Raw genomic sequence first — 18489 nt, 5'->3', positions numbered from 1 at the left:
ATTTTACATTTATTTTATTTCACTTGTGTTTCTCAATGATCATTCCTACAAGCACAATTGCAGGATCAATGGGTATTAAACATATCCAAAATTTTAATAGGCATTGCCTAGTAGACTTCACCAATTAAAAAATCTGTCTACTGTTTGGGTTACAATTTATATCTCACAGTTATTTAAATTTATATCTCATTGATTATTGGTGAGGTAAAAGCATTTTTTTTTCGGTTTATTGTTTCTTCTTTAATCATCTGCTCACACCCTTTTACCTCAACTGCCCATTACAATAGACACTTCTCCTTTGTTTTATTTGATCTCTCTATAGCATCTGATGTTATTGACTGCTCCCCCCTTTTAAAAATTTCCTTCCTTATATAGTTTCCGTGACATCCCTTTTTCCTAGATTTCTTTCCATTTTTTTCTAGACATTCTTCAGGTTTTTCTTTTTAAACAAGTTTCTCTTCCTTAGTTCCTCCCTTATATAGTGGGGTCCCTCAAGATTCTGCCTTTTTAGGTCATCCTCTTTAGTCGCTTTACATATTTTTCTATAGATGATGTCTTTCACCCACCTAGATGGATGATCCACACCCTATAACTCGAGCCAGATAGCTCTCCTTACCTATCAGTTCTACCTGGAAATCCTACAGATATCTTAAACTCATCCTTGTCTAAAGCTGAAGTCTCCCCTCTCCTCCCTTTACTCCTCACTCTTTTTCTGAATTTTCCATCTCGGTGAATGGGACAGCTATCTTTTCTACTGTCAGATGCGCCTGTTCTCTTATGCCTCCACACTGGGCACCTGCTGCTTCCTCTACCACTCCTTTGCCCCCTTTATTTAGCTAATTCCTAGTCATCCTTCAGGCTCAGTCAGACACCACTTCTTTTGGGACGTCTCCCTGGACATGACATAGTCCAGGTTATGAGTCCTTCCTAAATTCTCCCCCGGCACCTTGCATATTTCTTTAATATGGTACTTACCACACTGAGATTCTAAATTCTACTTTCTGGGACTCCTTGGTGGTCCAGTGGTTGGAAGTCCAACTGCCAATGCAGGGGACACAGGTTCGATCCCTGGTCCAGGAAGATTCCACACGCCGTGGAGCAACTAAGCCTGAGAGCCACAATTACTGAAGTCCATATGCCTAGAGCCTGTGCCTTGCAACAAGAGAAGGCGCTACAATGAGTAGCCTAAGTACTCCAAATACAGAGTAGCCCCCACTTGCTGCAATTAGAGAAAAGCCTGCACGCTGCAACAAAGACCCAGTGCAGCAAGAAATAAAATAAATAAAGATTTTTAAAAAGAGAATGCTATCTGATTTTAAAAATAAATAAAATAAATCCTACTTTCTAAACTCTAAGCAGTTCCTTGAAGGCGGGGACCACATCCTATTCCTCTTAGTGCTTTCGGGACACATAAAAGATGTTCCATAAATGTTTATCTCCACTTGTGGTATCAACTTTTGTTATCTGACTGTCTTGATTAGACAACCTAGTTCAATCAGGCCTTTAGCCCATCACTACCAAACAGCACAAAGTGACCAATGATCTTCATGTTGCCAAATCTGATTGTCAATTCTTAGCCTATCTGTGCGTTTGACTCGATAATTTGCCTTTTGAAAACACTTTCTTCACTGGACATCTGGTACTCCATTCTCTTTTTTCCACTGCATCTCACCAGCTGCTCCTTCTTAAGTCTCTTTTGCTGGTTCTTCCTTCTCTCTCCAACCTTTAAATGGCAAGGTGCCCCTGAGCTCAGTACCCAGACCTCTTTTCTAGCTACACTCAATCCCCAGGTGATCTCATCCATTTCTTATCTTTACAAACCACTGATACTTTGATACACACAGATCTCATCTCCAGGCTGGATCTCTTCCAATTCCAGATTTGTACATCCAAGCTCCTATTTGACATCGATACTTGGAAGTCTTAATAAAGAATTACATTTAACATGTCCAAAGCTAAGCTTCTAACAAATATTTTCCCTTCTCTAAACTTGTTTTTACTGCCACCTTCCTGATCTCAATGGCATTTTTCCTGGTGTTTGGGCCAGATGCATTGTTGCAATTCTTCCTTTCTACCTTCAGTATAAATCCTGACTACTTCTCATCGCCTGTAGAGCTCCTGTGTGCTGTGCTATGCTCAGTCACTTCAGTTGTGTCTGACTCTGCAATCCATGAACTGTGGCCTGCCAGGCTCTTCTGTCCTTGGGATTCTCCAGGCAAAAATACTGCAGTGAGTTGCCATGCCCTCCTCCAGGGGATCTTCCTGACTCAGGGACTGAACCCACATCTTTTATGTCTCCTGCATTGCAGGTGGATTCTTTACCCACTGAGTCATGTGGGAAGCCCATATAGCTATGACTCCAGTCCAATCCATTATCATCTTTTGCCTAAATCACTGCAACTGTCTTATAATTGGTCTTCACGCTTTTGCTACTGTTCCTCTAGTCTCTTCCTCCTCTTTTTAAAATTTCAGTCAGATCACATTAATCCTTTGCACAAACCCTTCAAAGGACCCCATTTAATCAGAATTAAGGTCCATGTCCTCACAACAACTGGACATGACATTTCCCTTCCTGTTCCTCAAATACATTTAGGATGTTCTTGCCTCGAGGCATGTTCATGTGCTCTTATCTTCTGCCTGAATTATTTTTCTCCCAAGCTCCTGTCCTCAGACCTCTGCTCAAATGCCTCCTTGACCACTATACTCATCCCTCTTACCTGCTTCATTTTGTTTTATACCTGCTACATCTTTATGGTCTGTCTCTCCCACCAGAATATAAACTCCATGGGGGCAGAGATGTAGTCTGTATTAGTGCCTAACGCAGTGCTTGGCATACAGTGGGCACTCTGAATACTTGCTAAAATGAATGAGTGAAAGGAAAAAAGGAATGAAGAAAAGAGAAAGGGGAAAAATAACAAGCGAGAGAGAGAGTAGGAAAGAAAAGAAAACCAGCAGTTGAGTGAAGTGATGGTAAGTTTTCTTACAGTGCACCAGAAGGGCTCCATTCTCGAATTACAGGAAAATTGTCAAAGACCCAGTCAGCACTGCCCCCTTAGAGAAGACAAAGTGACAGAGGCATGCTTTGCACTCACTTAAATAGGTTAGGTGCTGAAAACTGCCAGGAGGATATTTTTGTAATGCCAGACAAATGAAGAATTCTTGCCCAAATATGTGAGGCTTTTCCCCTCATATGAAGAAATCAAGTAAGATTTCAAAAGAAATACACTACCCAGCCAAACTGGAAGTTAGCCAGCGGGAAAGTACAAAATGGGTAGAGCCGAGAGCTGGTTCTGAGGTTTTGGCCTTTGGTGGATCCTGCTGCTAAGAAATTTGCTAACTAGACTGGGTCAAGAAGTTTGCTTTAAACAAAGAACCCAGGGGAACGACAACAGCTGCACAGCTGCTACCATTTAAATGCAGAGAGACTTTCGGGTTGTTTGATTTGGAAAAAAAGAAACAGCCTAGGAAGCCCTGTCTCCTGATTTGAGCAGAAGCAGTAAGCCATTTTATAACCACAAGCAAAGTACTTGGCCTTCTGTCTTTCACTCAACTCAGGAAAGAAAAAGTGGCTCAAAGGAGAACCTCAGGGAAAAAATAAGATTCTCTGCACCTGAGCCAAGTTCTCCTGAGCAAATGGTTCAGCAATGAGACCAGCCGGCACAAAGGCCCGGCTCAGCTGACGCAGAGCCCACAGTCCCGCGGAGGCTGCAGGGGGCTGGGCCACATGAGCTGCGACCACGAAGTTCCACGTGTCGCAGGGCTTCCAAATACTTACACTTCTTTTCTTTTCCATGTTTGCTTCTTCCGCTGCTTTCTGGTACCTTAGAGAAGAGGGGGAGAAAAGAGAATATCCTCAAATTAAACTTAAATTTTTACACTTTCAAACTTCAAGAAAACCACTTCTGCACACCTATCTCTGCCAAGGATTATCATCAGTCACCTCTATCAAAAGCAGAGAATCGGGGCAGCCCTCACTTCCTGCACTGTTGCAGTCAACTGCTCTAAGAGAAAGAGGCAAGACAACGAGGTCAAACGCTGGGAAAATGGAGACAGCAGAAAGCCTGGGTTTTTAAGTCTCAGTTTCATTACTTAATGTAATCTGGGGCAAGTCAACCTCTCTAAGCCTCAGTTTCCTTACCTAGAAAACGATCTACTATAATGCTGGGAAGAATAAATGATGTATAAAAAGCCATGTATATAAATGCTTTGGAATTAGTCAAAGGGTACAGTATTACATTAACCCTAGGTTGCACTTTCCCCATTCATTAATGCCTCTAAAATCTTACAATTCTTGTCGGCCAAATGATCAAGAAGTAGTCATACGGCCTGTACATGTGTAAATTTAGCCTAAGCTATTGGTACTGTCGCTTTTGCTCAGTTAAATATATTTGAAGGTATTATACATCCTTTAAATGCCACTGAAATGTCTTTAATGAGACTACACTTCGATTTGCCATTGAAAGAAAAATTGTTTTCCTTTTTTAAAATATATGTGTAAGAGTGATTTGTGAGAAAAGTTTCTATGCTAAGCAAGCATTAGTTCTTTTAATTAACAGTATTTTTCCTTTAGTGATGCATAAAATAATGGCCCAGCCTACAGTCGATGGCATCTTAGAGTTGATAAACAGGCTTCTATAATTTTATTCCTTTAATTTTTACTTTCAATCATTTTATCATTTTTACTATTTGCTCAGGAGATTCCTGAGGAACAACTGAAGTCCCAGGGCTTTTCAGAGGTGATCCGGTTTCCTCCATTTGAAAGCAAAAAAGGCTTGGGACGTCCAGGCCACAACAAACCTCCAGACCACTCTGAACTGTCTTAATGGGGCTTTCTCAGAGCCTCTGAGTCAAACACTGAAGGCAGCACTATCACTAGAAGAATCCCACCAGGTGAGGCCTGCGTGCCTAGAACTTACTGATTTGATTCCTTGGGCCTGCAGGTCTTGAACTCACCAACCTAACCCCAACCCTAGAAAAGGGCTTGGTCAATGGGTCACTTGTTCCTGTCTTAAGGCAGACTTTCAGAATTTACAAGGCATTTGGGCAGGGAAAAGGAGATGAGACAAGAAGATAAAGAACAATATGGGAAAGGGCCCATTCCCTAACCAATACTAACTTTCAGCTCATAAATACCTTCACAAGCTCAGAACTTCCTCAGTGTGTGTGTTAAATAGAACAACCTCATCCAAAATGGAAGCCAGAGGAAACTTCTAGATTTAACATCACTGCTTTCCTACTACGTAACCTGGGTTATATAACTTGTTTGGGCCTCATCCACAAAATTAAGTGATTGTGAGAGGATTTCTAAGGTCTCTTCCAGTTCTTACTACCACTTAAAGTTTAACAATCAGGTAGCAGTGTCTCATTCACTAGACTGAGTAATACTCTGAAACTGAGCAGAGTTTTCTTAAAGCGTAGGGTGAAAGAACTTCCAAAAACAATTGGGATTTCACTGACCACAGCTTATGGAAAAAAATGGGATTAGAACTGCTGTAAGTCAAATTACAAGCTACAGAGATATTTGAAACACATTACAGACAAAAGGCTAATTTCTCTAAAATACAAAGAACTCTTACAAATCAGTAAGAAACCAACAAAAGCAACTTAATAGAAAAATGGGCATAAACATAAACACAGAGTTCACAGAAAATATCAAGTGACTCAAACAAAAAATAAGAATGTTTAGCCTCAAAATAAAAATTCAAACAACACTAAGAACATTTCTTATCTAAGTAGGAAAAAACATTTTTTTTTAAGGAAAAAAAAGCCCAATATACAGAGGGTAAATAAATAAAACCTCTAGGGAAAGCATTTTGTCAATTTTACAAAAACTACAAAAGCATAAATGTTACAATTTGCCAATTCTGTTTCCAGAATTTATCTTATAGGTACACTCACATAAGCAAAAATAACTTTTACATTAGATTATTTGCCACCACACTAAATGTAATAGCAAATGACTGAGAACAACCTGAATGTCCATTAGCAGCAGACTGGTAAATAAATTATAATGTATTCATGCAATGGAATACTACACAGCTATATAAAGAACAAAAGCATGGTTGCACAGTGTGAATGGACTTTAATGCCACTGAAATGTATACTTAAAATTGTTTAAATGGTAAACTATACTTTATGTATATATTACCAAAAATATTTAAAAAATCGAATCTGGTAACAGCATAAAGACAGTGATATAAGATCAATGGAATGGAATACAGAGCCCAGAAACGAAACCTCACATATATGGTCAAAGGGTTTTGACAAGGGTGCCAAGACCATCTAACAGGGAAAAGACAGTTTTTTCAATAAGGTAAACCATGAAATGCCAGAAAATATTTGAAAATCATATATCTGATAAGAGATTAACATCTAAAATATATAAAAATTTAAAATAATACTGCATTTGAAACATATTTAACAAATAATATTGTACATACTATACTGCATCTACTTTTCTCCATTTTAGAACAGCTTGAGTTTTCATTCAAGAAACAGTGAAAGTGTTAGCCACTCAGTCTTTTTGACCCCATGACTGTAGTCCACCAGGGTCCCCTGTCCATGGGCTTTCCCCAGGCAAGAATACTGGAGTGGGTTGCCATTCCCTTCTCCAGGGCATTTTCCTGACCCAGGGATTGAACCTGGATCTCCTGCATTGCAGGCAGATTCTTTACCATCTGAGCCACCGGGGACCCTTGTGGCCCAATGGTTAGGACTTGGTGCTTTCACTGCCATGGCCTTGGTTCAATCCCTGACTGGGAAACTAAGATTCCGCAAGCCTCCGCAAGCCAAGTGGCACTAGTGAAAAAATTAAAAAAAAAAAAGTATGTTCTAAGCACTAGAGAAAAAGTAGTGAAAGAAATAACCAAAAAAGGCATAGTTCCTGCTCTCAGACAACTTATAGTTTAAATATTAAACACATACTATAGGGATAAATCTTTCAAAGAAGGACAGAGTACTATTAAACAACCTAACAAAGGAACTGAATTCAGAAGGCGGGTGTGGGGTAGGGTGGGGCAGTGTGTGTGTGTGTGTGTGTGTGTGTGTGTGTGTGTGTGAAGAAAAGCCTTGCTGAGGAAATGACCTTTAGGCTGAAATCTGCAGTTTGATCAGGAGTCAGCCAGGCAAAACAAAGCAAGAAAAGCATTCCAGGCAAAGAAAAAGAGCACACACAAAGTCCCTAAGGCAAGACAGTGTCTCCCATGTATAAGATACACAAAGAACTCCAATGTTGCTGAAGCACATTGAGAAAGGCAGAGGTCAGGAGACGATGCCAGGCATCAAGGGCTTTGCAGGCTATTCTAAGAATTTTGAATGTAATCTTAGGTACAATGAATGAATGGTCAATGGTACAATGAATGGTCATTAATCCAAGCTATGTTTTTATTTTATTTTTTGGGTATGCCGAGTAGCACGTGGACTCTTAGTTCCCCAACTAGGGATTGAATCTATGCCCCCTGCTGGAGAGTGCAAGAACAACCTCTGAACAACTAAGAAAGTCCCCAAGCTATGTTTTTAAAAGAGCACTGGATGCTGTGTGGAGAATGGACTGGAGTCGGGGTGCAGGATAGAGGTGGCAATGGTGACAGACGATGCAGGAAGGTCCAGGGAGGTAGCACTGGAGATAAAGTGAATAGACTTGAGGTATATTTCAGAAGTCGAATCAACAGGATTGGTAATGAGGAACAACAAGTCAAGAATGATCCCCAGGTTTTCAACAGCTGAGTCAATGGATGGAGGAGCAAAGTTGGGGACGGGGAGGATGAAGAGTTCCATGTTAGCCATGCTAACCAAAACATCCCTTTGGTGGTAACAGTGATTTGATACATGTTCTAGAGCTGGAAAGAGAGATCTAAATGAACAACATAAATTTAGGACTTGTCTGTCCACAGATGGTATGAAAGCTGTGTAACTCTATGATATCATCTATGAAGAATGTGCAATGTAAGAAAAGGCTCAGAACTCAGTCCTGGAGACGTTAACAATTAGCAGTCAGAACATGAAGAAGAGGTTCTCATTCTCTGTTAGAGAACAGAGAAGGAACAGAGGTAGGAGAAAAAACAAGAGACTTCCAGAGAAACTAAGGGAAGAAAAAATGTGGGAAAAAGTGGCAAAAGGCCATCTAAGATGAAGGCTAACAAACATCTCTTCAGTATGTTTTAGATAACTTTTCTAAGCAACACAGAAGTCTTTGGTAACCCTGGCATTCCTCTTCCATTATAATTTATTAACCCATAGTCCTTTTAATGGACATCTGGATTGTTTACAGTTATCTATCATTACAAATAGTGCTTTGGTGAATGGCCCTGTGTATTTTTTTTCCCCACTTGTACTAATGTATCTGAAAGTGAAAAGTGAAATGTATCTGAGAGTCCCTAAAAATAGAAATGCAGAAACACAGCAGATTAGAGCTAGAAAGGAACTAAAAGTTGGCCTTGAACTTGTGTTTCCACACTCCTTGGGTAATGATCTACAGTATATTACAGCAATATAATACAATATATGAAAGACGGAGCCCAATCAGCAGACAGGTTGATTCTTGGTCAATTGTTCCCCAAGGCAAGGAGAACAATTTACACCGTGGTTAGTTGGGTAAATAAGCTCAGCGGTTCCCTTCCTTTTACTGTCTTAATAGAAACACAGATTTAAAGAAAGATCAAAATAGTCTTCATCTTTAGTCCTATTCTTTTAGCACTGAGGCATCTGTAAGATACAGGTGTACACGCCAATGGCAGTCTTGAATTGTGTTTTGAAACTCCCACTCAAATATCACCACCCTTTATTTGTAATGAAGTACTTGCTAAACAGTGGAAACTCAGGGAGAAAGGTTCCACACCACTGTTTTCTTCCAAGTAAGGTCCTTGGTACTTTTACATTTTGACACTTTGAATACTAAGAGATATTGAGGTACAATACTTCTGAATTCAATGTTAGATTAGGACTCAGGCTTTAGATTTTCTTCAAATATGCTCAGAGTAACTAGCATTATTCTGACACAAAATGTGAAGGTCTCTGATGGGGAGGGAAAAGGCATTTTAAAAGATTCCAATCTGAGGGAAAAAATATTTGTCATGAGATTTCTATAATTAAAAGCTTATCCCTCTTCCCTTCCTAGATTTTCTTGTCCTCCAGTCTCCTCTTCACATACAGAATTTAATCTTGCAACTGCTTATTAATGCTCAGCTGTGAGGCAGGCAGCTGATGGAGGATGCTAAAATTATCTGGGGAGTAATAACTGTCTCAAACTTTTCTAAGGCCAGAGAACAGAGTTCCTGAGCCATGACTCTTGCTTGTATGCCCTCAAATAGAGGGAAGGTCTCACTGAGCCAAAAAAAAAAAAAAGGAAAATGGAAATTCCCAAGTTTTAGGCAATGCATTTTCTTCTGGAACAATTTCACCACTAAAATAGTACAGAGAAGCAATGAAGTAGAGATCTGAGGGTCAAAGTTTTTCTTAATGATGGAAGGACAGTCACAGAAAACTAAATATAAACCTGCTCTTTCTTGGGTCTATGGAATGGGTAAAGTTATAACAAGAGTGGGAGGAGCAGGGACAGGAGGGGAGGCATGGTGGTGGGGGGATTAAGTGTCCTGGATTAAGCTCTGCCACTATCTTGGGGTGTGATCTTTCATCACAAATGCTGCACTTCAAGTTTCTTATTTGTCAGAGGAATGGGACAAAGGTTAGCTAGATCAGTAGTTCTTTTTGCTGGAGAATCCTCTTTTCAAATGATAACTTCAGTTCAGTTCAGTTGCTCAGTCCTGTCCGATTCTTTGCGACCCCATTAATTGCAGCATGCCAGGCCTCCCTGTCCATCACCAACTCCCGGAGTTCACTCAGACTCACATCCATCAAGTCGGTGATGCCATCCAGCCATCTCATCCTCTGTCGTCCCCTTCTCCTCCTGCCTCCAATCCCTCCCAGCATCAGAGTCTTTTCCAATGAGTCAACTCTTCACATGAGGTGGCCAAAGTACTGGAGTTTCAGCTTTAGCATCATTCCTTCCAAAGAACACCCAGGACTGATCTCCTTCAGAATGGACTGGTTGGATCTCCTTGCAGTCCAAGGGACTCTCAAGAGTATTCTCCAACACCACAGTTCAAAAGCAGCAATTCTTTGGCACTCAGATTTCTTGACAGTCCAACTCTCACATCCATACATAACCACTGGAAAAACTATAGCCTTAACTAGATGGACCTTTGTAGGCAAAGTAATGTCTCTGCTTTTCAATATGCTATCTAGGTTGGTCATAACTTTCCTTTAGAACCTCACATATTAAAGAGATCAAAGCGGGACCTCTGGGGTGAAAGGTCACATGCATGGCCCTTTAGATCTTCCTGTCTTCCCAGAAATGACCTCTGAAGTTCCTCTAAAGAACTCGATTAGGATAGTTTGAAAACCACTGGGCTAGATTCCCTTCATATGAGTCATGGGCTCCCCTGATCCCTAGGGGTGTCTCCAATGCAGGAAACATGGGTTCAATCCCTGGTCCAAGATGATCTCACAAGCCTCAGAAAGACTAAGTTGGTGTGCTACAACGATTGAGCCTGTTCTCTAGAGCCTGCAAGCCACAACCACCGAAGCCCAAGCACCTAGAGCCTGTGCTCTGCAATAAGAGAAGCCCGTGCACCGCAGCTAGAGAGAAAGCCCATGCAGCAATGAAGACCCAGCATAGCCAAAAAAAGGAAAATAAATAAATTAATTAAAAAATATGTTAAAGAGAATCAAGAAACCAAATTCTACTAAAAGAGTCAACTTTTAATCAAGCAAAGGATTCTTCCATGCTGAAGTCATTGGTGAGTGAAACCAAAGCTGGCTGTTCAAATTGACTCATCAAGAGCATCCTCCTTATCCAGATTTAACGCTTTAGATAGTACAGAGACTTAATAAAAGAAATCAGTCTGGAGTTATAAAGCACTCATGAGACATACGCTATGATGCTACAAAAATGACTCTTACGTACATATTCATGTGAAACGTTATTAACACTTAGAAAGTAAAGCCCAGCTAATCTTATAAAGAGCAGCCAGATGACGCTTTCTCCAAATAACATTTTTATATTAACCTCTGATCACAAACATCCCAAGGTTTCCTAGGGTCTCTTAACTAGACATGTATGCTGCTGCTACTGCTGCTAAGTCGCTTCAGTCGTGTCCGACGCTGTGTGACCCCACAGACGGAAGCCCACCAGGCTCCCCCATCCCTGGGATTCTCCAGGCAAGAACACTGGAGTGGGTTGCCATTTCCTTCTCCAATGGCTTGTATAGGATTTACTAATTCTAAACTCCATTTACGAATTCTAATTAAATAACTAGAATTCTCTAAGAGAGACTGTTTCAAAATAAGAGAAAATGAGGTCAGTAGTGTTTGAAGTAGAAATTAATGTATGCTTTGTGGAAAACAGCCCTGCAATCTGCTTTGGGAACCTACTATGAATGAATCCTCAAAGCCTTAAGCAGTATCAGCAATATGGCTCTATCAAGTATGAGACCTGGAGAAGAAATCCAGGCCGATTCTCCAGTTTTCACTGTCTTAAACGCACATCACGCCCCATGCTCTTTCCCTTTTCTGTGCCTTACTTCCTATGACTGTTCTTCCTCTGCCATGTCACCACCATCCTCCCAGCCTACCAAATAAAATTCTATCCATCCTTCAAAACCAGTTCAATAGCAGGATCTAGGCATCAGAAGAAAAGTACTAGACAGACACAAAATATTAACTTGGGGTCAGGTTAACTCTCTACACCTCAGTGTTCTCAACCATAAAACAGGGATCGGGTCCTTCCTCATATAGTTTTTATTAGGATTAGAAATAATATCAATTTCCATCAAGAATCTACCATAGACCTGGCACACTGATTCTGATTAATGGGTTCAGGATTTACAATTCTGCATAACTGCCATTTGCCCTTATAACGTTTGTGGTGAAAAGACAGTCACCCTACTATGCTGTGAGAAGGTGGCCTCTAAGGTTCCTTTGCATTTTCTCTCTGCAAGATTAAGAAGCCCCTAAAATGAGCAACTTTTTTCAACTTCCTCTCATCAGTGCTACTACAGGACCCAAATCCTCTATCTTGGGAATTGTCTGAAATGGATGACGACAACAGAATAAAACCCTGGGATGGGAACTGAGGAAGGGTGAAAGTTTAACTAAAGTGACTGACCGAGTTAGGCAGGGAAGGAAGTGAAGCCAGGAAAGGGACCAACAATCATGGCCTGGGTATTCCAGTTTGGCCAAAGAGCCAGGTCAGTGGGAATAAGAAAGCAGAATAGGCAGGACAGGAGGCTCTAATTAGAAAGTAGGTTTTCCAAACACATATTTCAGAAACAGATTCTGGGTGATGAGAAGGTTGGGACTAGCTACGGGGGCATGGGAGACAATGAATGAGCAGATTGAAGACATATGGAAGAGTAAGAAATGATGAGTCCACAGGAATTTCCTGGCGGTCCAGTGGTTAGGATTCAGTGAGTTCACTGCTATGGCATGGGTTCAATCCCTGGTCAGGGAACTAAGATCCCTCAAGCCACATGGTGTATTATTAATAAATAAGTAAATAAATAAGAAATGATGAGTCCATATTATCAGACAGGTCATTTATGTGGGTCGGTGATTCTACACTGGGGGCATTAATGGCCCCAGTGGACATTTGGAAATGTGTGGGAATCTTATTGGGGTTTTTCCCCTCCCCACTTTTTTTGTCTGTCACCATATCATGGGGAACTACTAGCATTTGGAGGAAGGCAAGATGATGAGCATCCTGTACAAGGAACATCTGCCTCATCCAAAATGTTGAGAAATACTGAAGAGAAAATGAAGTGGGAAGCTAGGGTCCCCCTTGAAGGCAAGGAGCTTGGCACACCACTGCCATGATGGGGAGGATAAGGATACTATGGTTAAATGTAAGCTCAAAGCACAGGTTTCGAACTTCAGAACAAGGCAGGGAAAAAAAAAAAAAAAAAATGGATGGGAAACAGTAGCTGAGAAATAGCACCCTGGACTCCTGGTCCCAGAAAATTTCAGTGTAGCATGCACAAAAAAAACCAGGCATGACTCAGATAGAATGCATGTCAAGGGAAAACCAAGTTCAGTGAAAGAGAAGTGGGGCTGGGGAGGGTGAAAAGGGCAAGAATGTGGAGAAGTTTCTCTGCAGAGCAGAGAGTTTCCAAGTCCCATTAATCATATCTCAACACTGTCTCAAAACCTCCCCTTCCTTTCCACTCCTCCTGCCCCCCACCCTCAATAACTTTCACGTGGGTTCTCAAGAGTCTCAGAACTTGTCTCCATGCTATCAGTCTGTCACCTTTCCAATATACCTTTTACATTGTTGCCAGAGCATCTTTCTAAATACAAGCCTAATCATTGTTTCTGCTGCTTATCTAACTAAATCCCAAACTCAGCATGGTACTCAAGGCCTTCGATCATCTGGCCCTAACTGAACTGTGCCAATCCCTTCTCCCTTCTGTATTTCTTCATGCTCGACTGCTTGCTTTACTATTTCCTTTTCCTATTTCCTTGTTCAATCTTTACTTGAACAAATAACCCTTATTTGTTCTGCTTTATGTTCAAGTTCACAAGTCCATCTCTTCCATGACCAGTGCTTCTTAAACTTCCCTGAAGTTAAAAATCACTAGACTACGTTTGTTAAAAACACAAATTCTTGAGGCCCATCACAGATACATCGAATCCGAATTTTTAAGGGAGGAGTTGAGAAGCCATATCGGATGGCTTAAAATATGTCCCCCCAAATCTCTGACATTTCTCCCACCAAAAGGTAGAGTCAAATTCCCCTCCCTCTAAATATGAGCCAGCCTTAATGACTCAGTCCTAATGAAGAGAATGTGGTAAGAGTGATACTGTATAAATTCTGAGGGTGGGTCATAAAAGACCACATAACCATTACCCTGACTCCCTTCCTTCTTTGTTCCCTCCTTCCTTCCCTCTCTGGATGCTTGCCCTTGAAACCCAGACAAGCAAGCCAAGCAGCCACATGGAAAAGCCATGTGCGGCTATTCTGATCATGGCCCCAGCTGAGAGCCCAGATGACTGCCAGCATCCACCACCTGACTTACGAGTAAGCCTTTAGATGACTATGGCCCCAGTTCTGAGACACCGAGGATGGGGAAAGCAACAAAGGCAAGCACTGCCCTAATTGGAGACTCACAGCAAAATAAATGCTATTATTATTTTAAGACACTAAATTTTGGAGACTTTTTTTCTATGCAGCAATAGATAATTGGAACACCGTATTATTAACAAGTATCTCACATGAGTCTTAAAATGAAGGAAGTTTGAGGACTTCTGCTGTTGCTGCTGCTAAGTTGCTTCAGTTGTGTCCGACTCTGTGCGACCCCATAGACGGCAGCCCACCAGGCTCCCCCGTCCCTGGGATTCTCCAGGCAAGAACAGTGGAGTGGGTTGCCATTTCCTTCTCCAATGCATGAAAGTGAAAAGTGAAAGTGAAGTCGCTCAGTTGTGTCCGACTCTCAGCGACCCCATGGACTGCCACCTACTAGGCTCCTCTGTCCATGGGATTTTCCAGGCAAGAGTACTGGAGTGGGGTGCCATTGCCTTCTCCTAAGGACTTCTACTAATATAAATTATACTAAACTATACTGTTACATTCCTTGAGGCCAGAAGTTAAGTCTTAATAGTTTTTCAGATCTGGATCCTTTTTCTGCAATATCTTTATTGGTTTTCTTTTCTTTCTGATAAGAATATAAGTTTGACATAAATTTACAGCAATATAAAATGCATAACTTAGAAGGGGAAAGGGCTGTGCACTCTCCTCCCATCTCTGCCCCACCTTAAGCGATACCCTCGGTGAACAGGTCAGAAGGGCAGTGTTTTCCACAGAGCAGATGGTTGATGGATTTGTCATTGAAGAAAGGGTGACAGTGGCAGATTACAGAAACTTCCTACTGGTATTTAGCTGTACTCTAGATATAGCTCCCTGAAGAAGGAAATGGCAACCCACTCCAGTACTTTTGCCTGGAGAATCCCATGGATGGAGAAGCCTGGTAGGCTGCAGTCCATGGGGTCGCACAGTGTCGGACACGACTGAAGCGACTTAGCAGCAGCAGCAGCAGATATAGTTCCCACAATCACTTTCTTTAAATCTTTCCCATCTTCCTTCTTTTAAATGTATCTCCTATAAAGTAATAAATTCTACTTAGTGAGGTAAACGTACCGTCTTCCCTAAGCTCTATGGCATCTCTAGTTGAGTGAAGTTAACGTGCTTACCATCTCACTAACTTATACCATTCCCTCAACATTTGCTGAGTGCTTAGTATGTTCTAATTGTCATGCTACATACTAGGAATATAAAATACGCAGGAAAGGGGCCCTCGTATCAAAAAAACCCATAGTCCAGAGCAGGGGTCAACAAACGTTTCCTTAAAGTGCCAGATTAGACTTTGAGGGCCATATGGTCTCTGCTTTAACTCTGCTGTTGTGGCACAAAAGCTGCCACAGACAATACACAAAAAGACATGGCTGTATTACAATAAACCTTTATTTACTAAAATAGGGAGCCTATAAGTAGTAAACCTTTATTTACTAAAATAGACTGCAGTCTGCCTACAGAGTTTACACTGGTCAACAGAACCTTATGCAATGGTGAAATGTTTCTGCAATATCCAGTGTGGTAGCCACCAGCTACACATAGCCATTGGACGATTGAAATGTGGCTAGTGCAGCTGATGAACTGAATTTTAACTATAATTTAATTTTACTTAATTGAAATTAATTCAAATGAATATAATTTAATTAAATTTATTTTAATTAATTTAAATTTAAATAGCCTTATATGTAGTGGCTACCTTATTAGACAACGTAGGCATAGAGTGCACCTAACACTCCCTTCAACTAAAAACCGGCCTCAAAACTTATCTCATGAAAACCCCCAAACCAAAAAAAAAAAAAAAACCCCTCACCTCAACCAGAAAGCCTTCCTGACGGCTTCTATCCATGGTGATCACATACTGTCTCTTATCCTATATCTAGTCCTTACTCCCATTCATTTTGGACTTGCTAACATTGTGATTAATAACTATGTGTTTCATAATTCTCTCCTGTGTTTAAATCTCTCTTTCCCAAACTGAACGAAAATTCGAGTACAGAGAATGTATCTCCTGATTATTATCATCTTCCTTTGTCACAGAGTCTTGTGTGGTACTCAAAATCCAGAAGGTGCTCCAGAAAGTCATTAGACACATGCCCTTCCTTTAGTGATCTCCCTGACAGGTGGTGATGTTTGCTCAAGACAGATGGTCCTTTTGGGCCAGGATCAGCACTTACTTGGAGAATATTTCTACAATGGCCGATGAGTTGTTCTTGTTGACAAGGGAAAGTTCTTTGGCTGTAACCCTCAATGATAGAGAAGCCCATTGCCGTCTGTTAAATGGAGTTGGTTCCATCTTGTCTACAGATAATGAAGTACCTATGTGATAAAGAAAGTCAGAATATTAGACACAGAAGAGAGTTCTCCAGCACCCAATGACTGGCAACAGTGTGGTGTAAGTGAGAGCAGAGAGCCCTGGAGCAGCAGATTGTATTCCTCTACCGGTTCTCTCAAAAACTGTAACCTAGATCAGATGATTGAATTGGGGTTGTAGTTTCCTGTAAAATGAGAAGGTTAGATCAGGTGATCTCTAAGGTCCCTTTCAGTTTGCATCATTTTATGATTGACCCCACTGTGCAGACATCGATTGGCTTTTCCCTGAACTTAAGTCTGTTCCAAAGTCACATTTGGAGTGAAATGTTCCACTCTTCTGAGTTACACCCCAGGGGAAGTACAACTGGCATCTCTGCAGAGTCAGGTCCAAATTAGGTTCTACCTACATCCAAGTTTCTTTTGGCTGCCTTCTTTCCCCAAGCTCTGTAGCACTGACCACTTGGCACTAGGGAAAAAGCTACAGATACAGCACTGAATAGTATAAAGAACGCAGGCTTAAAGGCAAGATAGACTTCAAATGAAATAATAATTCTGTAACCTTAAACAAATTATATAATATTTTCAGTTTTAGTTACCTCACTGAAAAATGAGAATACTTACCCCTTTGTAGGGTTTTTGATGTGAATATATTTTAAATACTAGGCATATTATAGTATCAAGAACATTTAAGTATAATATATTAGTAGTGGCCTCAAGTAAAAAAATACCATGAAGTCATACTCTTGACATCACCTAGACTGGATTGTTTGGTTTTGCTCTAGTAATTATCAAAGGAGTCCCAACCTTTGTCCAAAAGAGATGAGATTAGAAATGAGTCAATAGTTTCCTTATTTGAAGAGTGAACAATACAGATGAAAGTACCTCTTGCAGCTCTTTTGACAACCACGGAAGGTAACTGATCTGGTAGAATGCATGGTTCATCGGGTACTACTTCCAACAGCCTTGACAACCGCAGAGCACAGTGTGCATAACCAAGCAACGTGGGCCTCCATTTCACACTAAAAGTTCTGTGATGCAAAGTAAGTGATAGCAGCCCCAAAGGACCACACTACTTTCCCACAGGTAGTCCCTGTTCTCCCCACTAAAGCCTTGTCTGAAAACAATGCTAGTTTTGTTGTTTTTGTTTATTTGTTTGTTTCAATTCCCATGCTGGAGGGCAACATAGAACCCTCCTATGGTAAGGAGCTCTGGTATCAGAGACACATGCGTTTAAATGGGAGTGTTGGCCCCATCACTTAAAGCTGTGTGTCCTTCCCTAAAAGTTAGACTTCTTATCCATAACAATAGTATTTATCCCATAGTTCCTTTTTAGAAAAGTATTTATCTTTATCTATTTAGTTGGCTGCACCAGGTCTTGGCAGTGGCACACAGGATCTTTTAGCTGTGGCATGCAAACTCTTAGCTGCGGCACGTGGGTCTAGTTCCCTGACCAGGGATTGAACCTGGGACCCCGGCCTTGCGAGCATAGAGTCTCAGCCAATGGACCACCAGGGAAGTCTCACTTCATAGTATCTTTTTTTTCCCCATAGTATCTTCATGAGGAATAAATAAGATAAAGAGAAAAAGACCCTGACATAGAATAAGTAAGCAATAAATTTAGTTTTTTTTGTATTACCTCTTCTCCCTGGATAAAATAATCTTAATTCTATACATGTTCTCTGAAATAATCCTACATGTATCAAATAATCTTGATATATGATATTCACTTAACTGCTTTTCAGTCTGTAACTGACATACCTACCAGACATTGTCAGTCCTTTCTCTAACAAGAAAAAGACACAGCTGTGTATTCAGCTAAACATAATTATGTAAAACCACAATAATGACCCTTTAAAACACATCCAGGAAACACTGGCAAACGCTTTAAGACATTATTTGGTATAATTATGCTTCCCAAGTGTAACTACCCATATAAATGATATCAATTCTAAAGGGATCAATTCTGAATTAAAAAAATACAAAAGATTATGTTCTCATATTTGTTCATGATAAAAGGAAAAGCATTAATTATTTGAGGGACTTAGTGTGAAAAAGTA

The 18489-nt window shown here is 40.7% G+C and overlaps 1 protein-coding gene across 2 annotated transcripts in view; it reads right to left on the bottom strand.

The window, feature by feature from the left end:
- The window catches only part of LIMA1 (LIM domain and actin binding 1), a 92090-nt gene that overhangs the window by 42953 nt on the left and 30648 nt on the right, over positions 1–18489 (bottom strand). For both annotated transcript variants that reach the window (XM_019960591.2, XM_019960592.2), the window contains exons 2-3: positions 16297–16438; positions 3776–3821 (exon numbers count right to left, since the gene is read on the bottom strand). In XM_019960591.2, coding sequence (XP_019816150.2) covers positions 3776–3821; positions 16297–16415 — 165 coding nt within the window. In that variant the 5' untranslated portion in view covers positions 16416–16438. The remainder of the gene's footprint in view (positions 1–3775; positions 3822–16296; positions 16439–18489) is intronic.

This window comes from Bos indicus, chromosome 5, assembly GCF_029378745.1.
Source record: "Bos indicus isolate NIAB-ARS_2022 breed Sahiwal x Tharparkar chromosome 5, NIAB-ARS_B.indTharparkar_mat_pri_1.0, whole genome shotgun sequence".
NCBI classification, from domain to species: domain Eukaryota; kingdom Metazoa; phylum Chordata; class Mammalia; order Artiodactyla; family Bovidae; genus Bos; species Bos indicus.
This window is presented reverse-complemented; position numbering and strand designations above follow the sequence as displayed.